The sequence below is a fragment of the Syngnathus leptorhynchus genome, chromosome 2 (genome assembly GCF_054491065.1).
Source record: "Syngnathus leptorhynchus isolate UIUO chromosome 2, UIUO_Slep, whole genome shotgun sequence".
In the NCBI taxonomy this organism is placed as follows: Eukaryota; Metazoa; Chordata; class Actinopteri; order Syngnathiformes; family Syngnathidae; genus Syngnathus; species Syngnathus leptorhynchus.
Genome location: NC_141196.1, coordinates 11,869,489 through 11,891,395, shown reverse-complemented (window position 1 = coordinate 11,891,395; position 21,907 = coordinate 11,869,489). Strand labels below are relative to the sequence as shown.

Here is a 21,907-nt window from a genome sequence, read left to right as displayed (position 1 = left end):
TTACAGTTGCTTCAAAGTGCAGCTCACAGTCACAATAAAACCACTAGCAAGAATTTTAGAGACAAATATTTGAATGAGGCCCAGCTTCATTCAAAACTCCCTACTTTGGATTTATTTCCATTTCACCGTTCAATACAATGATGAGGTAGTGAACATTTTATACAAGACAATTCACTTTTACAATTTACAATACAATCACGCTTGCTGGACATACCAAATGTTTCAATAAGGGTTAACTGAAATAAATGTTCTCATGGAACCGCAACTATGATGCAAAAACGGATGTCTTACATGCACGGTGCCACCATTTTAATGACGATAGATTCAAATGATTTTCTTTGAAGGAAATGAGATGGCCTGCGGTGGAAATGAGTTAAAAATTCCTACATTGGAGGATTATTGTATTATTGTTTCATAGAAATTGCTTGAAAATAAAATAGTTATATTTTTCATTAGGGTTGCATCTGCCTTCCTCGACAAATACTGCTCATAATAAATATTTTATATTAAGGAAGGGAGTGACATTATCCATGTGGGTACGAACACAGTTGGAGATGGATATAGGCCCAGAAAGATGAAGTGCTGATGGAAAGAGAGATCTACAAAGGGAGAAAGATATCACTCTGTCAAAAACTTCCTTGTTGTCTTTTCTCCCCCCTCTCTCCGACTCTTCCGTTCTGCTCCCTCAGTGGCCAATTACCGCTAATTAAAAAACTCTCTCCCCCTCCTCCTCTTTCTTCCAGACCCCCTTCTCACTGCCTCCACCGTCACCCTGACAAGCTCTCTTTTCTCTCTCCTTTGACGAATCCGCGTTTCTGCCTCGTGACACCAACAAGGCAAACACCTCATCCTCACTTTTTTTTTTTCTCTCCCAACTCGTCACCCTTATGTACTTACAGTCTAGTCCTGGTCCTCCTCTCCATTTTCTTTAACTCCATTCTTTTCACTTCCACCCCACCAGATCAGCTAATTCTTCTCACCTTCTCCCCGCCCCCTGCTCCCATCGTCACCATCATCTTCGACAGTCGTGTTGCTTTAGTGGTGACAAAAGCCTTGACAGTGCTCTGGGCTAAAGACTGTTGTGTCGTTACCTTTGTTACATTTTTTCTGACTTTGACACCACTGACAACTTTCCTCGGCTTCTCCCTGCCATGGTGTCAGCTGTGCGACATGTGGAGGTGTTAAAATCCTTCACAATCCTCGATGAGGAGGAGGACTGTGATGATGATCACAACAGCAGGTCTGGTGTTAGTTCATTGATTCATTCACCTGCACGATGAACAATATATATATATGAATATATATGTGTATGTATGTGTACATGTATATACATGCACACATATATGTAGTATGAAGTGATTGGTCCGACAGTTTCAGTTTAATGTGTATTTGGACCGAACCAAACATGCACTTCTTTTTTTATGGTCGTTGTGTGAATGAACGTTTATCCGTTACTGTTACTTGTCTTGGGGAAAACGAGGAAAGCCGGAAAGCACGTTTGACGGAGGCTAAAGAATACTGTCTACGTTTCTATTCATGTCCTTTCCATCTGTTCCCCTCCCTCATTCTCATTTTTTGACAAAGGTAAAAAGAGATAGATGGAGCTGAAGGGCCCAAACAAGACTTTAGCCTTACTCTTTTTTTTCTGAATTTAAGAGCTGTCTACGCTCCACTGAGCACAAACTGAGGCGCCGCGCACAAAAGGCCAGCTCGCCTTTTTCCAGCCTCCTGATTTAAAGGCAGATGAAGAAAGGCGAGGGCCAGATGGAGCTATGTGATGAGAGTAGGCAGCAACGGAGGGAGATTGAAAGGGGGGCAAGGGAGAAAGGATTGACGGCCGTTGAGTGTGAAAAACAGAAGCGGCTACGCGTGGCCTCACAGGTAAGAATGCGTTGGGGCCACAGGGGAGGGACGGAAGGACGGGTAGGAGGTGGAGGGTGGACACGGCCAAAAGGACGATGACAAAAAAACACAGCCTCAATGGCAGACAAAGGATGGGTGTCACCGGATGGCACCTAGTCAAGCTCTCTTAAATCTCATGCCAGTGTGACGCCCACCTGGGAGAGAGGATTGGCTTCACTCCACTCTCTATAGCAACCAACCTTGGTGGCCTGTACTGTTACTTTTTTCAGTCATGTGCAATGTAATTAATTTCTTTTTCAATCATACCAGTTTACGTGATGCAAGGGTGCGAGACAATCGCATAAGTGCTGACTTGACTGAGGTCGAGTCCAATTTCATTGTAAGCCAATCAGAGATGGATTTGGGTGGGTTTTTAAACAAAACACGGCCAGTTGAAGAGCTGAACCTGGTTGCAAATTTAAGCAGATTTGTTGTGTACTGGCTTTGAAGTAGGGGGTAAGTTGCTCCTTAGTAATACAATTAGTACTGCTTTTTGGTTTTAGTATCTAGTACCTCTTCTCAAACATCTTCTATAGGTAAGAAATTTGAGTTCTGAAGGCAACTAGCCCGGGTGTACCCCGCCTCTCATCTAATTTCGGCTGAGATAGGCACCAGCTCCTAATAGGAAAATGCCGTGGAGGATATTGTGATCTCCCCCCCCCCCCCCCCCCCCCCAACACATATGCGTGTCTGGCAATATTATTAATTGTAAATATTCTGAAATAATGTTCCAGACTCCGTGTAAATAAGTGCTGAACAGAGAACACATCGTTTTGTTATATACAACAGGCAAATGAGGAATAAATTACATATCAATATTTCAAGTTCTGTTTCATATTGTCACGATAATAATTTGTAACAGTTGTTGTGACACCTTACTGAGAAAAATACGTTTAACCTTGCTAGTGATAATCACACACAACTAATTTAATTTTCCCACTGCTTCAGCTTTTGTTTATCCTTCTGAGATTTTGAAGTTTTTATTTTAGGGTGGTTGTCAGTGTAACATGATGCTATTTGCGTATTTGTTTTCCTGTTTGGCATGGTGATAGAAGGTGTTTTTCTTTCTAAACAGGAATATGAAAAAAGAGCAGCTGGTATCACAAATTAAATATGTCAGATAATGCGCATAACAGCTGTACACTGTAGACCAACACCGCTACAATGTATTTTCTTAATTAGCTCAAGACAATTTTCATCTCACAGGAATCTGTAAGCATAGACAGAGGGAAAGGTAAAAAGTGCAATAATCAAGTAGTCGCTGGGAACATTGCATTTATCCAACAACAATCAAATCTCAGAAGCTCTCTGCCTGCCATTTTAAACAGGAAAATTACTTTGGCCTGCTTCGAGCTTGAGTCACTCCTCCCTCCCTCCCTCAAATGAGGTAACTGAGGTTGTATAATTCGGGATTTGACCAACTTTTTCAGTAATATATGCTTGTGAAGGCACCCAAATTTTCACCTAGATTTAAAAAGTATTTGGCTTTTTGCTTGGTCTTTTTTGACACTTCACATCAGACCGGAAGTGGAAAACATTTTCACATTTAAATGAACTGAAATGCAATTTAACCCCGAGCCCATTTATTTGTAGCAATATATAAAACCCGTTTGTTGATGTGTGCTTTTAATGGCAGGAGCTGCTGCCAATTGGTTTGGCCATTTACCATGCTGTTACTTCAATTTGAAGGCTGAAAAATTCTTTTCACAACCCTAATGTGTAGTGGAGCATCTGAAAATACAAAATATAAATCATCTCAAGGAACGCAATGCCAACACCATTACAAGCAAACTAAATTTACTAAAAAATGAATACAAAATGCAGAGAAGCATTCAAAAATACCTAACTCACTTTAAAAACGAACCAAATTTTAAAAAGTCAAAGTATTAACTAGAAGGAAAAATCCCAAACTTTGTTCGTAACTTGAAAAACTAAACGTTTGATGATGAGTATTTGTCTGTATTTTTTTTTCTACGGAAGAAACTGAAGGTCAGACATTTTCCAAGAACAGAATGCATTTAATCCCTGAATTCCCTGAATATATCCCTTAAACGAGGTTGCGCATCGATTGTTGCCACGGGCAAACAGCCCATTGGAAATGCACCAGTCGGCAGGCAGCATGCGACGTGTGTGCACCAACAACTGGGAGTCACAGCAGAGTGATCCGGCACAGATAAAATGTTGACTGCCGTTATGTTCAAATCAACATGAGCAGCATGGCCGTCATCCTGAGCAAACATCAAGTACAGCATATTGCTGCTCACATTTACACAAAATATGCTCTGCTTCCTTTCCACCATCCTGTCCTCCAATTTAGCCCACAACCCCAGAAGAGGAGAGTGGGAGGGGGTGGTTGGAGGATGACGGCAGTCGGGGGGGGGGGCTGTTGATGTATGGCAGAACTAAAGCAACCCTGCCGATCAATAATGTAAACAGGAGCAAAGAGAGGCGGTAAATAAGGCCCACTCCTGACAGATGTGTCGAGCTCAGGTGATAGAGAGAGAGAGGGAGAGAGAGACAGAGAGAGCGAGCGAGAGAGAGAGACTGAGACGGAGATAAAGATTGAGGGGGAAAGAACCGGCGAGGAGCAGATGTGTGTGTGTGTGTGTGTGTGTGTGTGTGTGTGTGTGTGTGTGTGTGTGTGTGTGTGTGTGTGTGTGTGTGTGTGTGTGTGTGTGTGTGTGTGTGTGTGTGTGTGTGTGTGTGTGTGTGTGCGCGTGTGCGTGTGTAAAACAGAGGGACGAAGAAAGGTAGAGCACAAGAGAGAGAATAAAGAAGAGGGTAATGGGGGCAAGAAGAGAGATGGAGCGACAGGATGAGATAACTGCCAAGGAGGGAGGGCGATGACAAAGGACGCAGCGAGTGACACCGAAAGACGAAGAGAAGTAGAAGGAACAGACAGATGAGTTAAGACGGGCGGAAGGATGAGTGCGGAGAATAGATGACACGGAGGAAATAAAGATGATGATGATTGGTTTAGCCGAGTGGAAACGTTTACATGGCAATTGTAGATTAGGATTCATGTGAAACGCACACACATCGCTTGAGTGGATATTTAGCAGATGATTGACAAGATGAGATGTTGAAACGCACGTAAACACAGCAAGCAAACTTAAGTCCGGGGACCAAATCCAGCCCGCCATTTTACAAAAGCAACATCAACTACAACATCTCACTAGGTCCCGTCTTTTGTCTCTCGTGCTAAACACACGTCCCAACAACAAGTGTAGTATGTCCTATCCATTTTATGACTGTTTTGTGGTCAAAACACATATTTGGGTGCTCACTATAGCAGTTTTCACCGATTGCATGTCGGGCTATAACCCTCGACTGCACTGCAGCAGTCCTTGAGAGCTCGCACTCGCGTTTACGATGCGTACAATAAACACCCTGAGAGCTGTATGCACCACTTAGGTCTTCAGAGAGTCCATTTTCCTTTATTGTTACTCCTGCACGATGGCGGTGATTAAGCAGACAGATTTGTTTGTGTTTAACCGACGCCTGCTCCTTAATAAGTCGTCCCAGATTTCAATTATAAATAAACTGCATCTAATGAATCACCATAATGATTCATCCAGTCTGGAAGCTCTCACCAGTTTTTTAGACATAATCTAATACTGTACATAGGGGTCAAATCAATGCTCTTTTCAATCATACTATAAGACATGGTGATTGCAAAATAACTATCGTATAGTAGAAGAATGTTCATTTTAAAAAAAGACACTGCTCAATAATATTTTGCTTCATTATTATAGTCAGGGATGTAAATTAACTTCTTGATGATATTTTGGCACTGTTTGTGAATATAATAATAACAATAATAATAATTCATAATTTTATAGGAATTTATTTAGGAATATTTATGAATTACACGTTAGGTTCAGCAACAGGCAAGCTTTTTTAAACATTTTAGTTATAAATTACAGCACATGCTAAAATCCATATTGCGCAAGGTTTTATTGGTCAAACTAAAAAAAAAAAAAAGTATCTCAAAACCTGATATCCAAGAAAAAAGTACAGTGAAAAATACATTTAGGAACACATAAAGCCATCTCAAATTAAAATGTGTGATTTATTTATTTATTAACTATCTATTTTTAAATTTGTATTTATCCAGCACAATCATATTGTTCAGCTAATAGCTTTCAAAACAGTTCATTATCATGTTTAAGAATGTTTTTTTTTTTTTATATGCTTTGTATATTGCAGCCCAATTAGATGTCCCTAATGGTCTGACATTGCCGCCTTTTTAATTTGCATTTCAGATTCACAAAGTGGAAATGTAATTTTGCGCATTTCCATTCAGCCATCCCACATTAACAAGATCAATCATTTGAGTATTTATATTTGTTTTGGAAGAGACAGTCAATTTCTTATCCCGATTTTCCGGGAAGATGAATTGATAAGCTGTAATTTCGTATTTAATACTAAATAATACTAAATAGCTATTGTGTGACCAAAACGATTATATTCAACGGAACAAAATTTATTGCACATAAAGCTGTGAAACCTTACAATAACTTTTAATTCCACACATCACCCTTGTTCATATTAGCAAATAATTGTCCCAGAAAATGTCGCAACGCAGTACATAAAAATGCGCATTTAATATGGTTCATTTTGCACAAGTTTCATCAGTGGGTCTTAGGCTAAGCACTAATTAAGTTAAGCTAAAACACATCATGGTTAATGTAATTGCAGTCTATGGCTCTTTGAATTTTCATAGTTCGGTGATTGTCTACAAGCCATCATCAATGTTTATGATTTGAATCAGTCTTCGGAAAAAGACATTAACCTTTGATAACACAAATAAACAGAGACACTGTCTAGTCTATACTTGGTGTTGAAAGATAAATGACATGAATATAAACATGTTTCTGAGCAGCAGTTGTTATGATGACGTAGATGGAACAAGATGACATTTTAAATCAACTGAAACTGACTCAGAAATTGATGTCATCGAGACCAAATGCTAAAAAAAGATTTTAATAAAGGGCCAACGTGCTTGTATTACTCTTTATGAGGCACTGGATAAAACGCTAGAAAATTGCAATTATTAATCACAGAAATTAAGGAAATGTTTTGTCTAACATGAATTCATACACTTGAAAACACATTGATATGCCTAATCAATCATATTCTTCCTTCTTCCTTTTTCACAGAACTCTATCTTCTATCTTCCCGTCTCCATTCTGGTAGACGGCTGCATAACACAATTGGTTGAGTCTGAAGTTGAGTTACCCCCATAGTGCGGAAAAAAAACAGTTGACTACAAAAGGCTTCAACCTTTTTTCTAACTGACAACAGCGAGAGCCAAATGCTATTATAGCACTTCAGGCAGTGTTAGCCCAGGAGGATGCAGCAGAGAAGTCGAGTGTGTCATGAGTGACGCTTTTCATCCAAAACACTCTTGAAGCCGTCTAAGTGGTTCATGACATTAAATGTTGATTCATGGTTTTATCAATTTCTGTAAAAGTTTTGATGTTTCACTTATTACATAATAATCCTCAGGAAGAAGCTAAAGGATTCTCATCTTTGAGACATTGCTCCGCTTCTGCCCTGCCAGAAATAGACCTCGACGCCGTCTCGGTGGAACTGTAGCTCGCGAACGAGATTAAACCCTCTAAGTTCCCGCTGTGCCATTAGTAAGAGATGCACCATTCCCTTTTCTGCTTCTCCTTCTTCAAATGAGCATGGCGAGGGCTTTCTCTTGCAACAATGAAATACATCTTGTCAAAGTACATACAGGCTTCACGTGGTCCAAACCGGCAGTGAAAATCAGCACTTCCAAATATGGGCACACTTACTGCCCTGCCACTGAGCGAGTGCAGTTTGAAAAGGGGCTAAGTTGGCAACCCAGACCTCATATCAGTTGGGATCTGCGTTCTTAGCTGCAGTGCACATCAGCTAGCAACAATATTTGATTATTATTGCTCGGAGTTGGTTGAAAAGGTCCCATAAAAAAACAGAGAAGCACTTTTATTGTTCCGCGGAGCACATAGTCTTCTAATTGGCAAAATCTCAAAAAGTTTGCAGTGCTCTGAGTGGAGGCCTGTTTAAAATTAAAACTTTCATCACTTATTGATTGTCTCATTGTGCATCAAAAAGTAGGAGTTGCATAATTAATAAAGAGGAACTTTTTTTCAACACACGCTCCTTCAGCTATATGTCAAGCAAGCCTTTTAAATAAAGTCCTGTGGATCGTGTCTCACAAAGCCAGTCAGCAAGAGTGAAAATTGGACAAGGGACTGACACATTCTAGGAATATTAATCTGTAATATCCACATTCAAGTCTGCAATGTCTTTGAATGAATAATTTCCAGTTCTCAGTGTGCGGCCGCTTGTAGTCTTGCTAAGTGATTTCTCTGGGACTGCTGCTCTTCTTCATCATTTTGATGAAGGACCGTCGTAACTTTCTTTCATTTCACGTCTGCCGGCTCTCCTGTAAGAGCGGCTCTCTAGCCGCGCGCTTTCATGCGCAGGCTTCTCATCTTGGTGGGGGCAGCGAGGCGTTGAACATGAGAACACAAGAAATGGCTCGTTCATGCAGTGAGCTTGCATGGCAGCATGCGGAGAGTATGTTGCTGCCAGGAAAGCCAGAAGGCAAAAAAAATCCACGTGAAAAGACTACAACACTTACAGTCACTTTTAGTCGTGCTCATTGAAATATTTCATAGCTTTGTTTGGGCGGGAAAACAGTGCCGCCTAAGAGCATTGCGGTAGAGATGTATTTAATAAATGGTAAACAAACCACCTTTAATTTTGGGGTCATTTCACTGACAAGCGTCTCTTTGGAAAAAAGGCTGTAATAATAGCAGCTACATGGGATTACAAGATTTATGTTTTTATGCAAACGGCTGCTGATAAGATCATGAGATCAGCATGTTAAGTGTTTTAAGTGTGTTTGCTGGCTGGCTTTGGTGGTCCTCGGGGTTGTTGGATTATACAATGTCAGCGGAGCGGAGTGCGCAGCTTGTTAACTGTGTGCTTGTGTGCGAGGGCTGTGTAAATGTCCATCTTAATTAACCAGAGATAAATCTGACCCATGAGGGAGTGGGGATAGCTCGGTCTTCATTTTGTCTGCAGCGCAACAACAGAGGAGATTAATTATCTGGGTTTAACACCAAATCTTTGAAAATCTCGTGTTTTCCACAGATTTATTCATTATAGCCATATTTGCTTCCTCATTCTGCTCACATTTTGCCAATAGCCCAGGATAGCAAGACAAGGTGATGGAAAATGTACACTGGGTGATTAAAATGATGTAAAAGGTAAAAACTGCTGTGTTGGTTTCCTTACTCACTCACTTATGTGTGGAGTTTGAGTAGATTGGGTTACTTTTTCCCCAAAGTTGGGCTGATTCCTTTAACCCAGCAGGTGGCGGAAGCCACACAAAACAACTTTACAGATTTGCACAAACGATCATATTTTTTTATCAATGGGAGCAGTAACTCTACGTGTTACATACAGTCCTCTGATTGTTTTTTGTCCAGATCTACATAAAACGTAATGTCCTCTGATTGGTTCATTGGGTCTACATACTACGGCTGTATATTACGGAAGCCACACAAAACAACTTTACAGATTTCGAAATTCGGTCCACACACAAGGTACACCTTATTAAAAGGCGCACCTTCCTTTTGGGAGAAAATTATGGGCTTTTAAGTGCGCCTCATGGTGCAGACAATACAGTACATAGAGAGAGAACAATTGTGTAGATATAAATTCAGGGCCTTAGGGTAGCTCTGAACTCAACGGAATGCTTTATTATTTTATATTATTTATCGATGGGGAAATGTTTGACACATGGATGACGAAAGTCACGTAGGGATTAACTAATAGAAACATTTGATAGCCCCCATAACTTAAAGCAGATCAAGTGTTATTTCACAGGCAAACAGAAGCTCTAAATGTAAGAAGACATGTCATAGCTGATTCAATTTTGACTTCCTGTGTGTCACAACTGACATATTGAAGTTGTGTGAGTCTCATCTTCATACCAGTAGAAAAGTCTTAAAGCTGTCAACAGAAAGGTCGACATACATCTCCGTGGCGATTGCTCTTGGATTGAACGTCCCGATCAAGTAAGACCTTGTGTTGCCTTGACAACTTCACTGGTCAATTGTCGCTGCGCGATGGTTTTGACATTTCCAAGTTAGTTCCACGCTCACATCAGTTGGGCTCTGCGTTGCTTTGTTTCTTGTGCCACAAGTAGACCAGAAGCGGAGCGGCCAAGATCACTGCCACGGCCACAATCACGCCCACAATCGCCCCAGGTCCCAAAGAGGATTGATCCCGGTAGAACGGATTGGCGAATGCTTGGCTCTCCTTCTGGCCCAACGGGTTTTGCATGACACAAACAAAGCTTCTGATCAAGTCGCTAGTCCGGTTGATGCTTCGGTTCCGTCCTCCCGTCATTTGCTTTACGGGTTCGGTTTTCCATGAATATGTGATAGGCTCGGCACCGCTAGTGTTTCCACCGCAGTGCAGCGTGCAGCTCTTGAATTCCTCGGAGCACTCCAGAGGGTTCGGCTGCACCTCCGGTTTGGGTACGTGTCTGATCACCTTGACGACAAAGATGTCATCCTGCTGCACGTTGTTCAAGGACAGCGTCAACGTGCCCGCGTCCGCCGCCACCACACGCACAAGCTCCAGCACGCCATTGCTCACGTTCAAAGAGACTCGGTTGTCGTATAATGTCACTTCTGTTCCGAACCATTCGGCGAGAAGGTTACGGTTCCGCTTCCACTCTAAGCTCTGGATGGGGCCTTGAATCTGAGGCCGTACGGTCAGCGTTTGCCCCAGAGCGACGTACACGTCCACCATCGTGCTGACGGTGCAGCCAAGCCGTGACCACAAAAATAGACACCAAAAAACCTGGCGCTTCATGTTCCTCTGCCGATGGGAAAAATAACCGACTTGATTTTTGACGAGCCAATGGCTGCCACCACAAACTGGCACTGCGCTTTCTCGTTGTCCGTGGCCACGCCTGACTTAGTGATTGCCCTTTCAGCAGCAGTTCACTCAGAAATTCAAACAATTAACACTCCAGCTAACATGGCCGCACTTCATGGCGCACACTCACTTGGGCGCGACAAAGGAAGCACCATCAAAGTAATAATAGAGCCCAAGCAAACCCACAAACTTGCTGATGTCACCGTGGAATGAACTTCAAACGCCCCCCCAAATCGAGTCTAGACAGCAGCAGTCAGAGAATAAATTGGCTTGGCTTGTGTTTTTTGGCCCAAAAAATGATGGAGGAGAATTAAGCCAGTCACCCATCTAACAGGAAGGAAGTAAACTGCGCCTTTAGATGACTGCCCGTGTCGATGCCTGATTTAAAATATTTGTTGTCTTTTCCAGTTCAACAATATTTCATTCGTCAATTCGAACAATACTTAATTATTCCCGTGGCGGAAGTGCTAGCTTGTAAAGCACAAAGCGTCAATGCCAATTTGCAATCTGGCGCGATGAGGGAGGCACCTTTGAAACAAAACTTGCTACCAACTTGTTGCCTGTACAGATTGGTCGTCCTGGTCTTTGAATATGTTGGAACCTATGGTGCAATAATGAGCAATGGTTCATAAAAAGTGGGGCTCTGGAAAATAATTCGCTATAGTTTCAAAGTATCCTGGAAGAAAAGTGTACACTGTTTTGTGCTAAACCACACAAATTTGTTTTATCTACGTATTTGATCCAAAATTTTGTTCAGTTCCTCTATGACACAAAACAAAACAAATAAAATATTGTTTTTATGGGTTGTTCATTTGACACAACTTTTAGGGTTATTAAAAAAATAACGCAGTTTGGGTCAATCAGGACAGAATTGCCACTTAATGAAACAAAACCTAATTTTGCAGGGATTGTTTTATGCCAAACTACCCGGGGTCAAATTGGGTCAAATTGATCCATAGTTGGATTATTTGTACTTTCTATTTTTTGTGCCTGTGTTTTTTGGTTGTTGTTTTTTACATTATATTTACAATGTGGTCTTCACGTGTGTGTAGATGTGATCCACACGGTGGGACCGATAGCGCAAGGCGGTGTCGGGGAAGCGGAGAAGAACGCTCTGAGGTCATGCTACATCAACAGCCTGCGAAAGGCGACAGAGAACGACGCACGCTCCGTGGTAAGATGAAAGAAATTGTGTCGATTGTCTGGGCGAGTGAGTCGTGGTGTTGTGAGAAAATGAAAAGGTGTAGAAATGGGGGTAGTGTAAAACAATGCAGATAAGAAAAAAACCAAATTGAAAAAATACGTCTGAACAGATTCCTGGCAATGCACTCCAACTGAGATATGCTGAGCGAGGAACTGGAGCAGGGCACGACTGACTTCTTTGTGATAGCTTTATGAAACACTCGACACAGGGGGGCTTGGCGACAGAAAGAGATGTCACGGTCAAAGAAAAACATTGACGTGAAAATGAAGAAAACAGACTCCAGCATCATACAAAATAAAATGAAAAATTGTCAAAATACAAGGAAAAACAGCATATTTTAATCAGTGAGAAATTATTGACACAAATTAAAAAAATATCTTGCTTTTATTCGTTTTTACCCCAGGTTTTTGCAATAGTTTCGTTTTTAAGTTTAATCTATATAAACTTGCGTTGTAAATTATAGTTGTGATGTTTCAGAAAAAAATCCGCCTGTTGCTGAACAATTCACAAATATTAGTAAATATATTACTATATTGCATCTTATGATATTGTTATTATATCAACACAATAGCATGTTATTGTTATATTATTATTGTTATGATGATGTGACACCCATCTTGACAGAATTTCGACACGATAGGACGCATGACTTATTGCAACTAATAGAGACACTGTTGATCCATGCTCAAGTAGAGTAGTTCATTTCTAACCATATTTTGTATTATAATACCGCTTTCCAGTGACACCAAATGACTATTCACAGGCACGAGATGTGACATAGAGACATTACAGTCTTCCTTTTATCTATATATTTTTCCTTTCTAGTACACGTTTACAGTGACTAACTCGCATGTTTCAGGATCTTTTTTGTTGGAGACCGAGTCTTTGTTCCTTGTGTAAAATAAAATGAACCTGCAGAGTCACAAGGGATTGACTGGAAACTCTGCGTGCACATGCTCGGCCGCTTGTAAACGTAGCTAATTGAACGAGGCCACGCTAATCACACTCCTCCAGCTGTGTCGGTGATGTACAGTATTATGAGCTTCCAAGCGAAACAAACATTTCTGACAGCTGTCGTTTGCATCTCAACACGACAAACCAGGAGGACGCAGCCACACAAGACGCAGTATATTTAGCATGGAGATAGAAGGGAGAAGGGAATGTTTATAATAAGCAACACAAGTGAGATCATCCATCCTCCTTCGCTTTGGTGTTCAATTGTGTGAAAAGTAATGAAAGTGCCTGCGGGAGGGAGGTATTTGTTTGATTTGGTGTTTATTAACATAACGTAACAAAAATAACAGTTTTGTTTGTGAAGATGCTCCCCATGCAGATTTCTCTCTCACTGCCTATCGTTTTTCTCCTTGTCATTTTGACACCCCCCCCCACACACACACACACACACACACAATCATTGTTTCCACTAGGACAGGGATAGGCAACAATTTCCCATTACTGCAATTTCCTAATGTGTGACAAAAATGCTCATTTAAATATTGACAAAAGATGTGCATGTTAACAAATCTTGAAAATCTTTTTTTCCCAGTGCAAGAACTCTATTGCATAAAAATAAATTACCTTTTAAGGACGGCAGAAAATTACTGAACAAAAAACCAGCAAGCATTAAGTGCGAGAATTCATTTTTGCAATTTTTTTTTTGTCTCAAACAAAATTTTGCTACTATTATTGTGGCACTATGTTTGCCCCGTGTATCATTCGGAATATCCATCCATCCATTTTCTGAACTGCTTTGTCCCCACGGGGGTCGCGGGCGCGCTGGAGCTTATCCCAACCGTCATCGGGCAGTAGGTGGGGGACACCCTGAACCGGTTCCCAGCCAATGGCAGGGCACACAGAGATGACTAACCATCCGCACTCGCACTCACACCTAGGGGCAATTTGGAGTGCTCAATCGGCCTACCAAGCATGTTTTTGGGATGTGGGAGGAAACCGGAGCGCCCGGAGAAAACCCACGCGGACACGGGGAGAACATGCAAACTCCACACAGGGAGGTGGATTCGAACCCGCACCCTCCTAACTGTGTGGCGGACGTGCTACCCAGTGCACCACCGAGCCGCTTGAACCTAATCCTTAATTCATAATTATATTATTTTATCATTCTATTATTACAAATTATATATGATATTTATTCAAATGCTTTTATATTACTGTAATAAATATTATACTATTCTGAAACCTTGTATGCTAGAGGGGAAAAAATACAAGCAGATTAAAGATCATCTGAAAAAAAATGAATCCGGCAAAATTTAATTGCATCACTGATTTAAAAGTTTTGTAAAATTTTGTTGACCAGTGTTATTGACTGTTCAACTGTCTTTTTTTTTTTTTTTTAATGTGCAGGCCTTCCCGTGCATCTCCACTGGAATCTACGGTCAGTATGTGTTTTGTAATTACTTGCCTGAATCTCCAGACAACAAGTGTAGCTGCGTTCTCTGGCACGCTTCTTTCCTAAATCACCGATGGCTCTGGGCACGTCACCTCGTCCCAGCCAGAGGTGATTCCCAGATTAAGGCCTTATATTAGGAGCAGCAGATTAAGGCGGTTTAGTCCGCTGATGGTGTTGGATTGACTGTAATCCTCCATCACTCTCACAGAGAGTGTTAAGAACAGCGCTAAGAAAGTCCCAGGGGGTAGTTTGGCGCTCAGCCTGTGTTCGATTGCTAGAAAGCACACACGGAAATTAACAAATGTGTTGGCAATAGCTGTTCTATTCCTTCCAAAAATAATTTAAAGATCAGCTCTTGTGCTCACCACAACATTAGGTACATTGGCAAAATCTGATGATTTTGTTCAAATATAAGGACTGGAAGAAAAATTGTGGTTTAACAAAGATACAATAATAAGGAGTTGTATTCAACGCTAGTTGTCAGGTGCCAAACTACATCTGGCCCACCACATCATTTTATGTGGCCGGCAAATTCTAATCTCGTGCGTCAATTCCCATCATTCAGTTATTGCAGGATTTTCTTTGTTACCAATCCCATTTACACAGTAAATTGAACAACAGTTATCCTTTACTTCTGATATTAAACACATTATCCACCAATTTGTTGTGTATTATGACAAAAATCTAGGTAAGAAATCCCAGATGCCAGTAATAAACCTGATTGGCTAAAATTCTGTACATATTCTAAATATTTTTCAGTGAAATTTCTCTCATGAATCGCAGGTGCACAATTTGTCAGGAAACCACAAGCCATTGATGTGGTTTATTTTGAGCTTGAGAGTGGGCCCTCTTTGGCATATGATTTGACATCTGTCCTAGTAAATGATGTGCGCGCCCACATTTCTTGTGTTTGCAATGTTTAATGTTCCTTTGCTATCCTATTTGGCTTCCTTATATTGTTCTGTGTATTTAGGCAGCCGCAGTCAACTTTTTCACATTCTCACTTCCCGACATTCAAATTATGTCAGCGAGCACACTGTGTGGTGATATAACACTGGCTACGTTTACATGGATGAAAATTTCAGATTACAGTTTGGGTTAAAAAATCTCATCAGATACACTGTTTTCATGAAGACTAAAAAAAATGTTGGTCCAATTCGTATTTACGTGTTCCTGCAACACACTTTCGAAACACTTTGACATGCGCAGATTGATAAAATATGTCCGAGTCTCCAAAACATTGTTTCGTCCATTTCCGCTTTAAACATTAGCGTCATTTTGCGTACTTTCCCCGCTTATACTGTTACGCCGAGTTAACCCTTCCTAATGGAGCTGCAATGCATCATCCAGACCGCACTCTTGTATTTGTAGTGTTGATTTTTAAGACACCAGGCCAACTTCTGCGTGCGATGATGAACCGAGGGAGAAGTCCGATTCTGCGAATAACAGAAACACGTATACTGACGTCACAGACATGTACGGTAAAGGCGGTTTGTTCTGTAATGTCTGAAAAGTTTTTATTGCGCGCCGATCGGATTATCAAGGGTCATAGACAACCCCTCTCATTCATCTATCACCACGCCTTCTCTCCAAAGCCTCTGTGCATATTCTTAAATGTTGCAGGCTATCCACCTGAGCAGGCTGTGCATGAGGCCTTGGCAAGCGTGAGGGAGTATCTGGAAGAACATCACGACAAGGTGTGTGGGCAATTTTCCCGACTATTACTCCTATCGGGGCTGTTGTTTGGGCACCGTGTTGAGACAGGAGAAGGTGTACGGGTAAAACATAGACTGTTGATGCGCTTAGAGTGACCCGACCCCGTGCTCAGGGCCACGTCTGCATTTTAATTGGCTCCTTGAGGGACGGAGATGTGCCCAACACTGACACGGACGGGCATGCTTGCTTTCCAATGAAGAGAAAAGACCAAATGATGCGCAACTGATGCATTCGCTCGTTAAATGGGACCTCCTTTCTTCCGCCCTCGACTCCTCCCATTCCACTTTACACCTCCCAGAGAGACTGTTGACGAGGTTATTGTTAGCTTGGCCGTCCCCAGGGTCCGCGGGACTCAAGGTATATGTTCTGTGTGAGTCAACATTCAGCTGTACAGTGTGCAGTAACACAGAAATGTATCAAAATATAATTTTTCAAATTAGTCCCATCATGTCTGTTCTCACTCAGCTTATTGTGAATAATTCACATCCTGGCCATGAGTGGTAATCTCCCTTTTCTTAGAAAAAAATATGACAACACAAAAAAATGTATATAGATAAAAAAGATATGAAAAATAATTGAGAGTATATTTCCACATATTTAGCTCAAATTTTGTAGCTCCATTCTGCTACATTTGATTAGAGGTTGTTTCAAAGTTTAGTCCATGAGGTGATCTTCCTGAGGTTCATGTGTCGTGTGCTCCAAGGTTGCTGTACTGAGACTTGAACTCCCAGAAAGCAACATAAAGCAGCCCAACTATAAATCACACTCCTTCGCCCACAACACAAGAAACAATCCTAAACTATGTTCAGACATCATGGTGGTGAAAATGCACGGTCAGGATTCGAGAACTAAGTAAAGTGGATAATGGCCTCGTAAGCATTTTTTTGCTGGAGTAAGTTTTTATGGAAAGACAGTGCCAAAGCGTGGCATTGATAGATGACATAAACAATATTTACAGTAAATCCATACAAGCTCATGTAAAGATTACACTATCTTAAGAACACAAAAGCGGGATGATTTTTTGTCGCGGCACTCATTGACCAATGCCGTCATGATTTAAAATTGTGCGTGTGTGTCTGTGTGTGTCTGTGTGTGTCTGTGTGTGTGTGTGTGTGTGTGTGTGTGTGTGTCAGCTGGACAGAATTATCTTTTGTGTGTTTTTGCCAAAAGACCAGGAGTTGTATCTGCAGAACCTCCCTCTCTACTTTCCTGTTGGTATGTTCACACACACACACACACACACACACACACACACACACACACACACACACACACACACACACACACACTGATACTACATATATATATATTTATATACACACAGTGTTTGCCAAATTGCAATGCGGCGTTTGTGTAAAATGTTAGGGATGGGGATAAAAGATAAAAAGAAAAAAATAATTTGCACCTTGACAAAGCCTGACAAAAAAAAAAAAAATCAACATTCACTGCTTTGACAAACCTTGGGAGACCATACTTTCACTTTTCCCATAGCGCTGAATAATATACTGTAGCTCCAAAGACACACAAACACGCCCCCTTCTCTCTCTCTCTCTCTCTCTTTCTCGCTCTCTCTCTATGTCTCTCTCCCCCCCTTTTTTCCCCCTGTCTCTCATATAGACACATTCTGGTGCGACAAATACCAGTCTATCTCCCTCATGTGCTAATTGCACATCCGGGATGTTCCACAATTAAAAAAAAAACAATATTATGAAGGCAATCACATCTGTCAGTAATAACATTGTTTTCCCAAGAACTAGAGCGTGTAAACAGAAAGCTTGACGAGACAAACATTTAGGCAAGACACCGATTGTCCTTTGACAGATGGAAAGACAGGCAAGACCTGTTGGTGAAAATACACATCACCCAGTTGGACGCAGCAATTTGCCATTGTCGAGTGTTTCAAAGTCACTGTCAGTAAGATTTCACGTTTACATGTGTTTCTTCTTATTGCATAGCCCGCTGAGTCTTGACAGCGACTTCACTTCAGGTACAAGTAGCAGCCATGTGGAACTCAGATGCAAACCTTTGTTACATGGCCCTTAACCTCTGATGAGCGTGTTGTTATATTGGCAGGGTGTTCACTAATCACTGCTACACTAATTGAATAGAACAAGATCTTGACAGGGTTATAGTACTTTTGGATTCTTCATAATTATTAGTTTTATTTTGTTTTGACTTTTGTTTTCTTAATTCTGTTTGTCTTCATAGATACTTCGAGCAGACTTGTTTTTATTTTGAATGCTTCCTTCTTATATTTGACTCAACAGTAATACCAGAAAATAAATATATTTAAAAACTTTGAAAGCTCATGTATGAACATAAGTGGAAAAAGACAAAAGCGAAGAATATTTTCACTTTAATTACTGCTAGTTTTAGTTCGTCTTACAAACATAAAATGTAGTTTGAGGTCATTTTCTTTTTTTTTTTTTAAGCACTCATATGTTTATTTTTATCTGGTTATCAAAATAATATCTTAACCTTAGTTTTAGTTATTATTACTTACATTGACTGTGTTTATAGACCTGTGCTTCAGTATTTATTTTTCAGATTTTTTATTTTTACTACTTTATATTTGAAAACGGAATTTGTACTTGCAAAAGAATTCAATCACTACTTCAGCTTTTGTCATTTATTCGTTACACAAGTACTGCACTTACTTCTACTCAAGTACAGATTGAGTGTACTTTTGTCAAGGATCCAGTTGTAGTAAACTACTTCAATAATGTTCTCGGATTCAAATGAAGTATTCATATTAGTGCCAACTGAACGGGGCAAATGTCAAAAAATCTTCCCAAATTCTGCATACAAAAACGCGGCGGCCAGTCTGATTAAAAGCCGATTCATTGAAGCACGACTGGCACAGAAATCAAAGCAGGCATGTTCAATTTTACATTAAAGACCAAAAAAAATTTCTTCTCCCGTGGCAACATTAGTCAATGCAACCAAGAGAGAGCTGCCTCTGAGGTTAGATGGCTCACTGCATCTTTAATATGCATTCAGTGAGGGAGAAGCTTCAAGTTGATACGTCATACTGTATGTTCGGGATGCATGGGAGGAGAAAAAAATAAGACCAAGATAACACCAATTTGAAACCAAGGTTGAATTTTATGGCCATGATTCTAAAAGTTATGAAGAACGCATGAACAGTTCAAAATACCACACGGTTTTAGCACAAACCATTCCGACTTCTGCTAGAAAGAAAAAATGTCAGCAAATGTCTACTCGAACATTTCAACTTGAGATGCTTTCACACATTTTCAACATGTGTTTGGGAAATTTTGTTCTGGTTCTTCAGATGGAACTAGGGCTTTAGACAAGGTGGATGGAATTAGGAACCGTGGATGGAATTAGGTAGATAAATTATGAACAGTTCAAAATAGCAGTTGGTGTTAACACAAAATAAATCAGCCTTCTGATCGAATTTTTTTGATGTGTTGAACAGCAGGCCGAGCATTTCAACAGCTAAACTAATAAACCCAAAAAGTCAATTCAAAAAGCTGAAACCTCCTTTATCTGTCTCAGGTTGAAGTGAAGTCGAATAAGCTTATTCTGACAAATAAAAAAATCTTCAAATCCTTTCAGCTGGAAATCAACATGTCGTCGAGAGCTTTATTATTCATTTATCTATTTCCAGACAAACACAGCAGTTAACTGTAAAACCAGGAAGGATTTTCTCTCACATTGTACTTTTACTGAGCTGTTGCCTGGCAACAAGTGGATACTTCAAGAAACCACTGTCTGCAACATTAACTCTATACAAAAAAAAAAGATTTTAAATGGTTCATTTTTATTGTATTTATTTATTTATTTCTATATTTCAATAGAATAAACCGGAGAATCAGAACATGTATTATTAATGAAGCAAAGCAGATTTAGCCAAGCAGAAGCTAAGATACATGATATGTTGCCAGTTTAAAGGCCCCCTGCTGACTTGAATAATTTACTTTAAAAATTGTATCTACGCCCTCATTTCTTTATTAAAAATACTTTGTCTTATCATCCACTTTTGCGCTACCGATCCAGCATGCCAATGTCACGAGTTGCCAATGTTACATATTCATTATCATGCAAAAATAAAATGCTATTTTTTTTATGATACAAGTCATGCATGCATACTGTAAATATGTATGAATAAATACATAAATATGTACAGAAATTCAAAGTTTAAAAGCAAATCAATTCCCCCCACAACATGATGATCGCCAGGCTCTGCACGTTGTGCATCACAAATGCTGTGCTTGCTGTGTTTACTAATAAGATGGATACATTTTACGTATGCATGTAATACATAATTTTACAAATCATCTTAATCTCTGCTTGCAGAACACACCGAAACGCCGTTCATGAGCAAACTATGAAAGCAGCCTTTTCGTCCTCCCTTTTCTTCCTCCACTGACCTCGAGAAAGAGGAAGATGATTCATAAGTTTTTTTTATTTTTTATTTTTTGAACCCCTCCGCAAGTGGGCAATTTTCTTTCTGCTTTTGCTTCTCATATTTGATCTTGAAAATAGAGCAGTCACCATGGTGGTGTTTGTCATCATCAGCATCAGCATGCCCTCTTTTGAACTTTTGTAGATCAATAGTAAATTGCGGTGTGCATGTGTGCGCACACAAACACACAAACACACACGTGTGCAAGTTTATTAAAGCTAATAACACAGACTCCATGTGTATGAATTAATTGTTTCTCTGTGTGTCATGCAGATCACCGGACCTCCAATTAAAATAGCTTCTCTTTCTTTTGTAGTGTGGTGGAATATATATATATATATATATATATATATATATATATATATATATATATATATATATAAATTTATATATATAGTATATTAATAATTTATATATATATATAGTATACACATGTATATATGTTTATATATATATATTCTTTTATTGCTTTTATTCTTTTATTATTATTGACACAAGATTGTTGTCAGAACTTTTTTATAGTAGTACCAGTATCGGGAGTATTATTTTATTACAACTACTCATTTTCTATGATTTTTATTTACCTTATTGACCTTATTTTTGTCATGTTTGACTGCCACATGCGCTGTGCTCAGGTGCGATCATGTTCCGTCTCCCCGCAGTCCGTCTGTAGAAGCAAGCGCCTCATTGTTTGCTGCAGGATGTGACACATGTGATGAGTGTTCAGCAGGCAGCCGCTTCACCGCTATCATCCGCCAACAAGCGTATTTATTGATCCCAACAATGCAAGCCGGTGTCTCGGGCCCACAGAGGTGTTCTGTCTCTGAGTGAAGCCCTCGCGTAGGAATATAAAAAAAAAAAAAAAACATACAAAGACTATCAAGCGGACATTGTGTAAGAAAAGCCTTTTTTCTCTAAAAGCCTCATTTGTCTCAAAGGGATTTTGAGCTCTTTGATTGTTCTCTCTGTCTGAACCTGCACGTTCTTCTGTTCCTCTTCCTCATTTCCCTGTTTTTTTTTTTCCTGCATTCCAGCAGCGTGGAAAAATAAACAGATGGAGGAGAGAGGGAGGACGGGGTTCAAACTGGGAGGCAGGAAAAAAGGAAAGGATGAGAGGATGCAAAGCCGGCGGGTAGATGAAGGCAAAAGCGGGATGGAGAGCCTGATGAACTCATCTAAGGGGACTCTCTTTTTTTTTTAATAAGCAGCAGACTGTGAAGCTAATCTCCAACCAGTCAATCTGAATAATGAGCACGGGAGAGAGAGGGAGAGAGAGAGGCAAAGAGCGACA

The 21,907-nt window shown here is 40.3% G+C and overlaps 2 protein-coding genes across 9 annotated transcripts in view; one reads left to right on the top strand and one right to left on the bottom strand.

Annotated features, from left to right (window-relative positions):
* The window catches only part of macrod1 (mono-ADP ribosylhydrolase 1), a 113,528-nt gene extending 92,598 nt beyond the window's left edge, over positions 1-20,930 (top strand). The window contains exons 6-11 of one of the 8 annotated variants that reach the window (XR_015065508.1): positions 11,910-12,031; positions 14,423-14,453; positions 15,840-15,949; positions 16,092-16,165; positions 17,326-17,399; positions 20,508-20,930. Coding sequence is in view for 3 of the 8 variants with exons in the window: in XM_085905903.1 (XP_085762029.1) it covers positions 11,910-12,031; positions 14,423-14,453; positions 16,092-16,165; positions 17,326-17,399; positions 18,140-18,227 (389 nt within the window). In the remaining 5 variants the exon portion in view is untranslated. Of the gene's footprint in view, positions 1-11,909; positions 12,032-14,422; positions 14,454-15,839; positions 15,950-16,091; positions 16,166-17,317; positions 17,400-18,139; positions 18,880-20,507 lie in introns of those variants that run through there. The other 7 variants (XR_015065507.1, XR_015065509.1, XM_085905904.1 and 4 more) reach the window with 7 other exon arrangements.
* On the bottom strand, positions 9,078-11,073 carry LOC147060772 (uncharacterized). Its single transcript, XM_085905663.1, has one exon. The coding sequence runs from the start codon at positions 10,789-10,791 to the stop codon at positions 10,075-10,077; it is 717 nt and encodes a 238-aa protein (XP_085761789.1). The 5' UTR covers positions 10,792-11,073; the 3' UTR covers positions 9,078-10,074.
* Positions 20,931-21,907: the final 977 nt, after the last annotated feature.

What these genes read in the sequence shown, in the direction of transcription:
- LOC147060772 (XM_085905663.1), bottom strand. Translation starts at nt 10,791, where the DNA reads ATGAAGCGCCAGGTTTTTTGGTGTCTATTTTTGTGGTCACGGCTTGGC.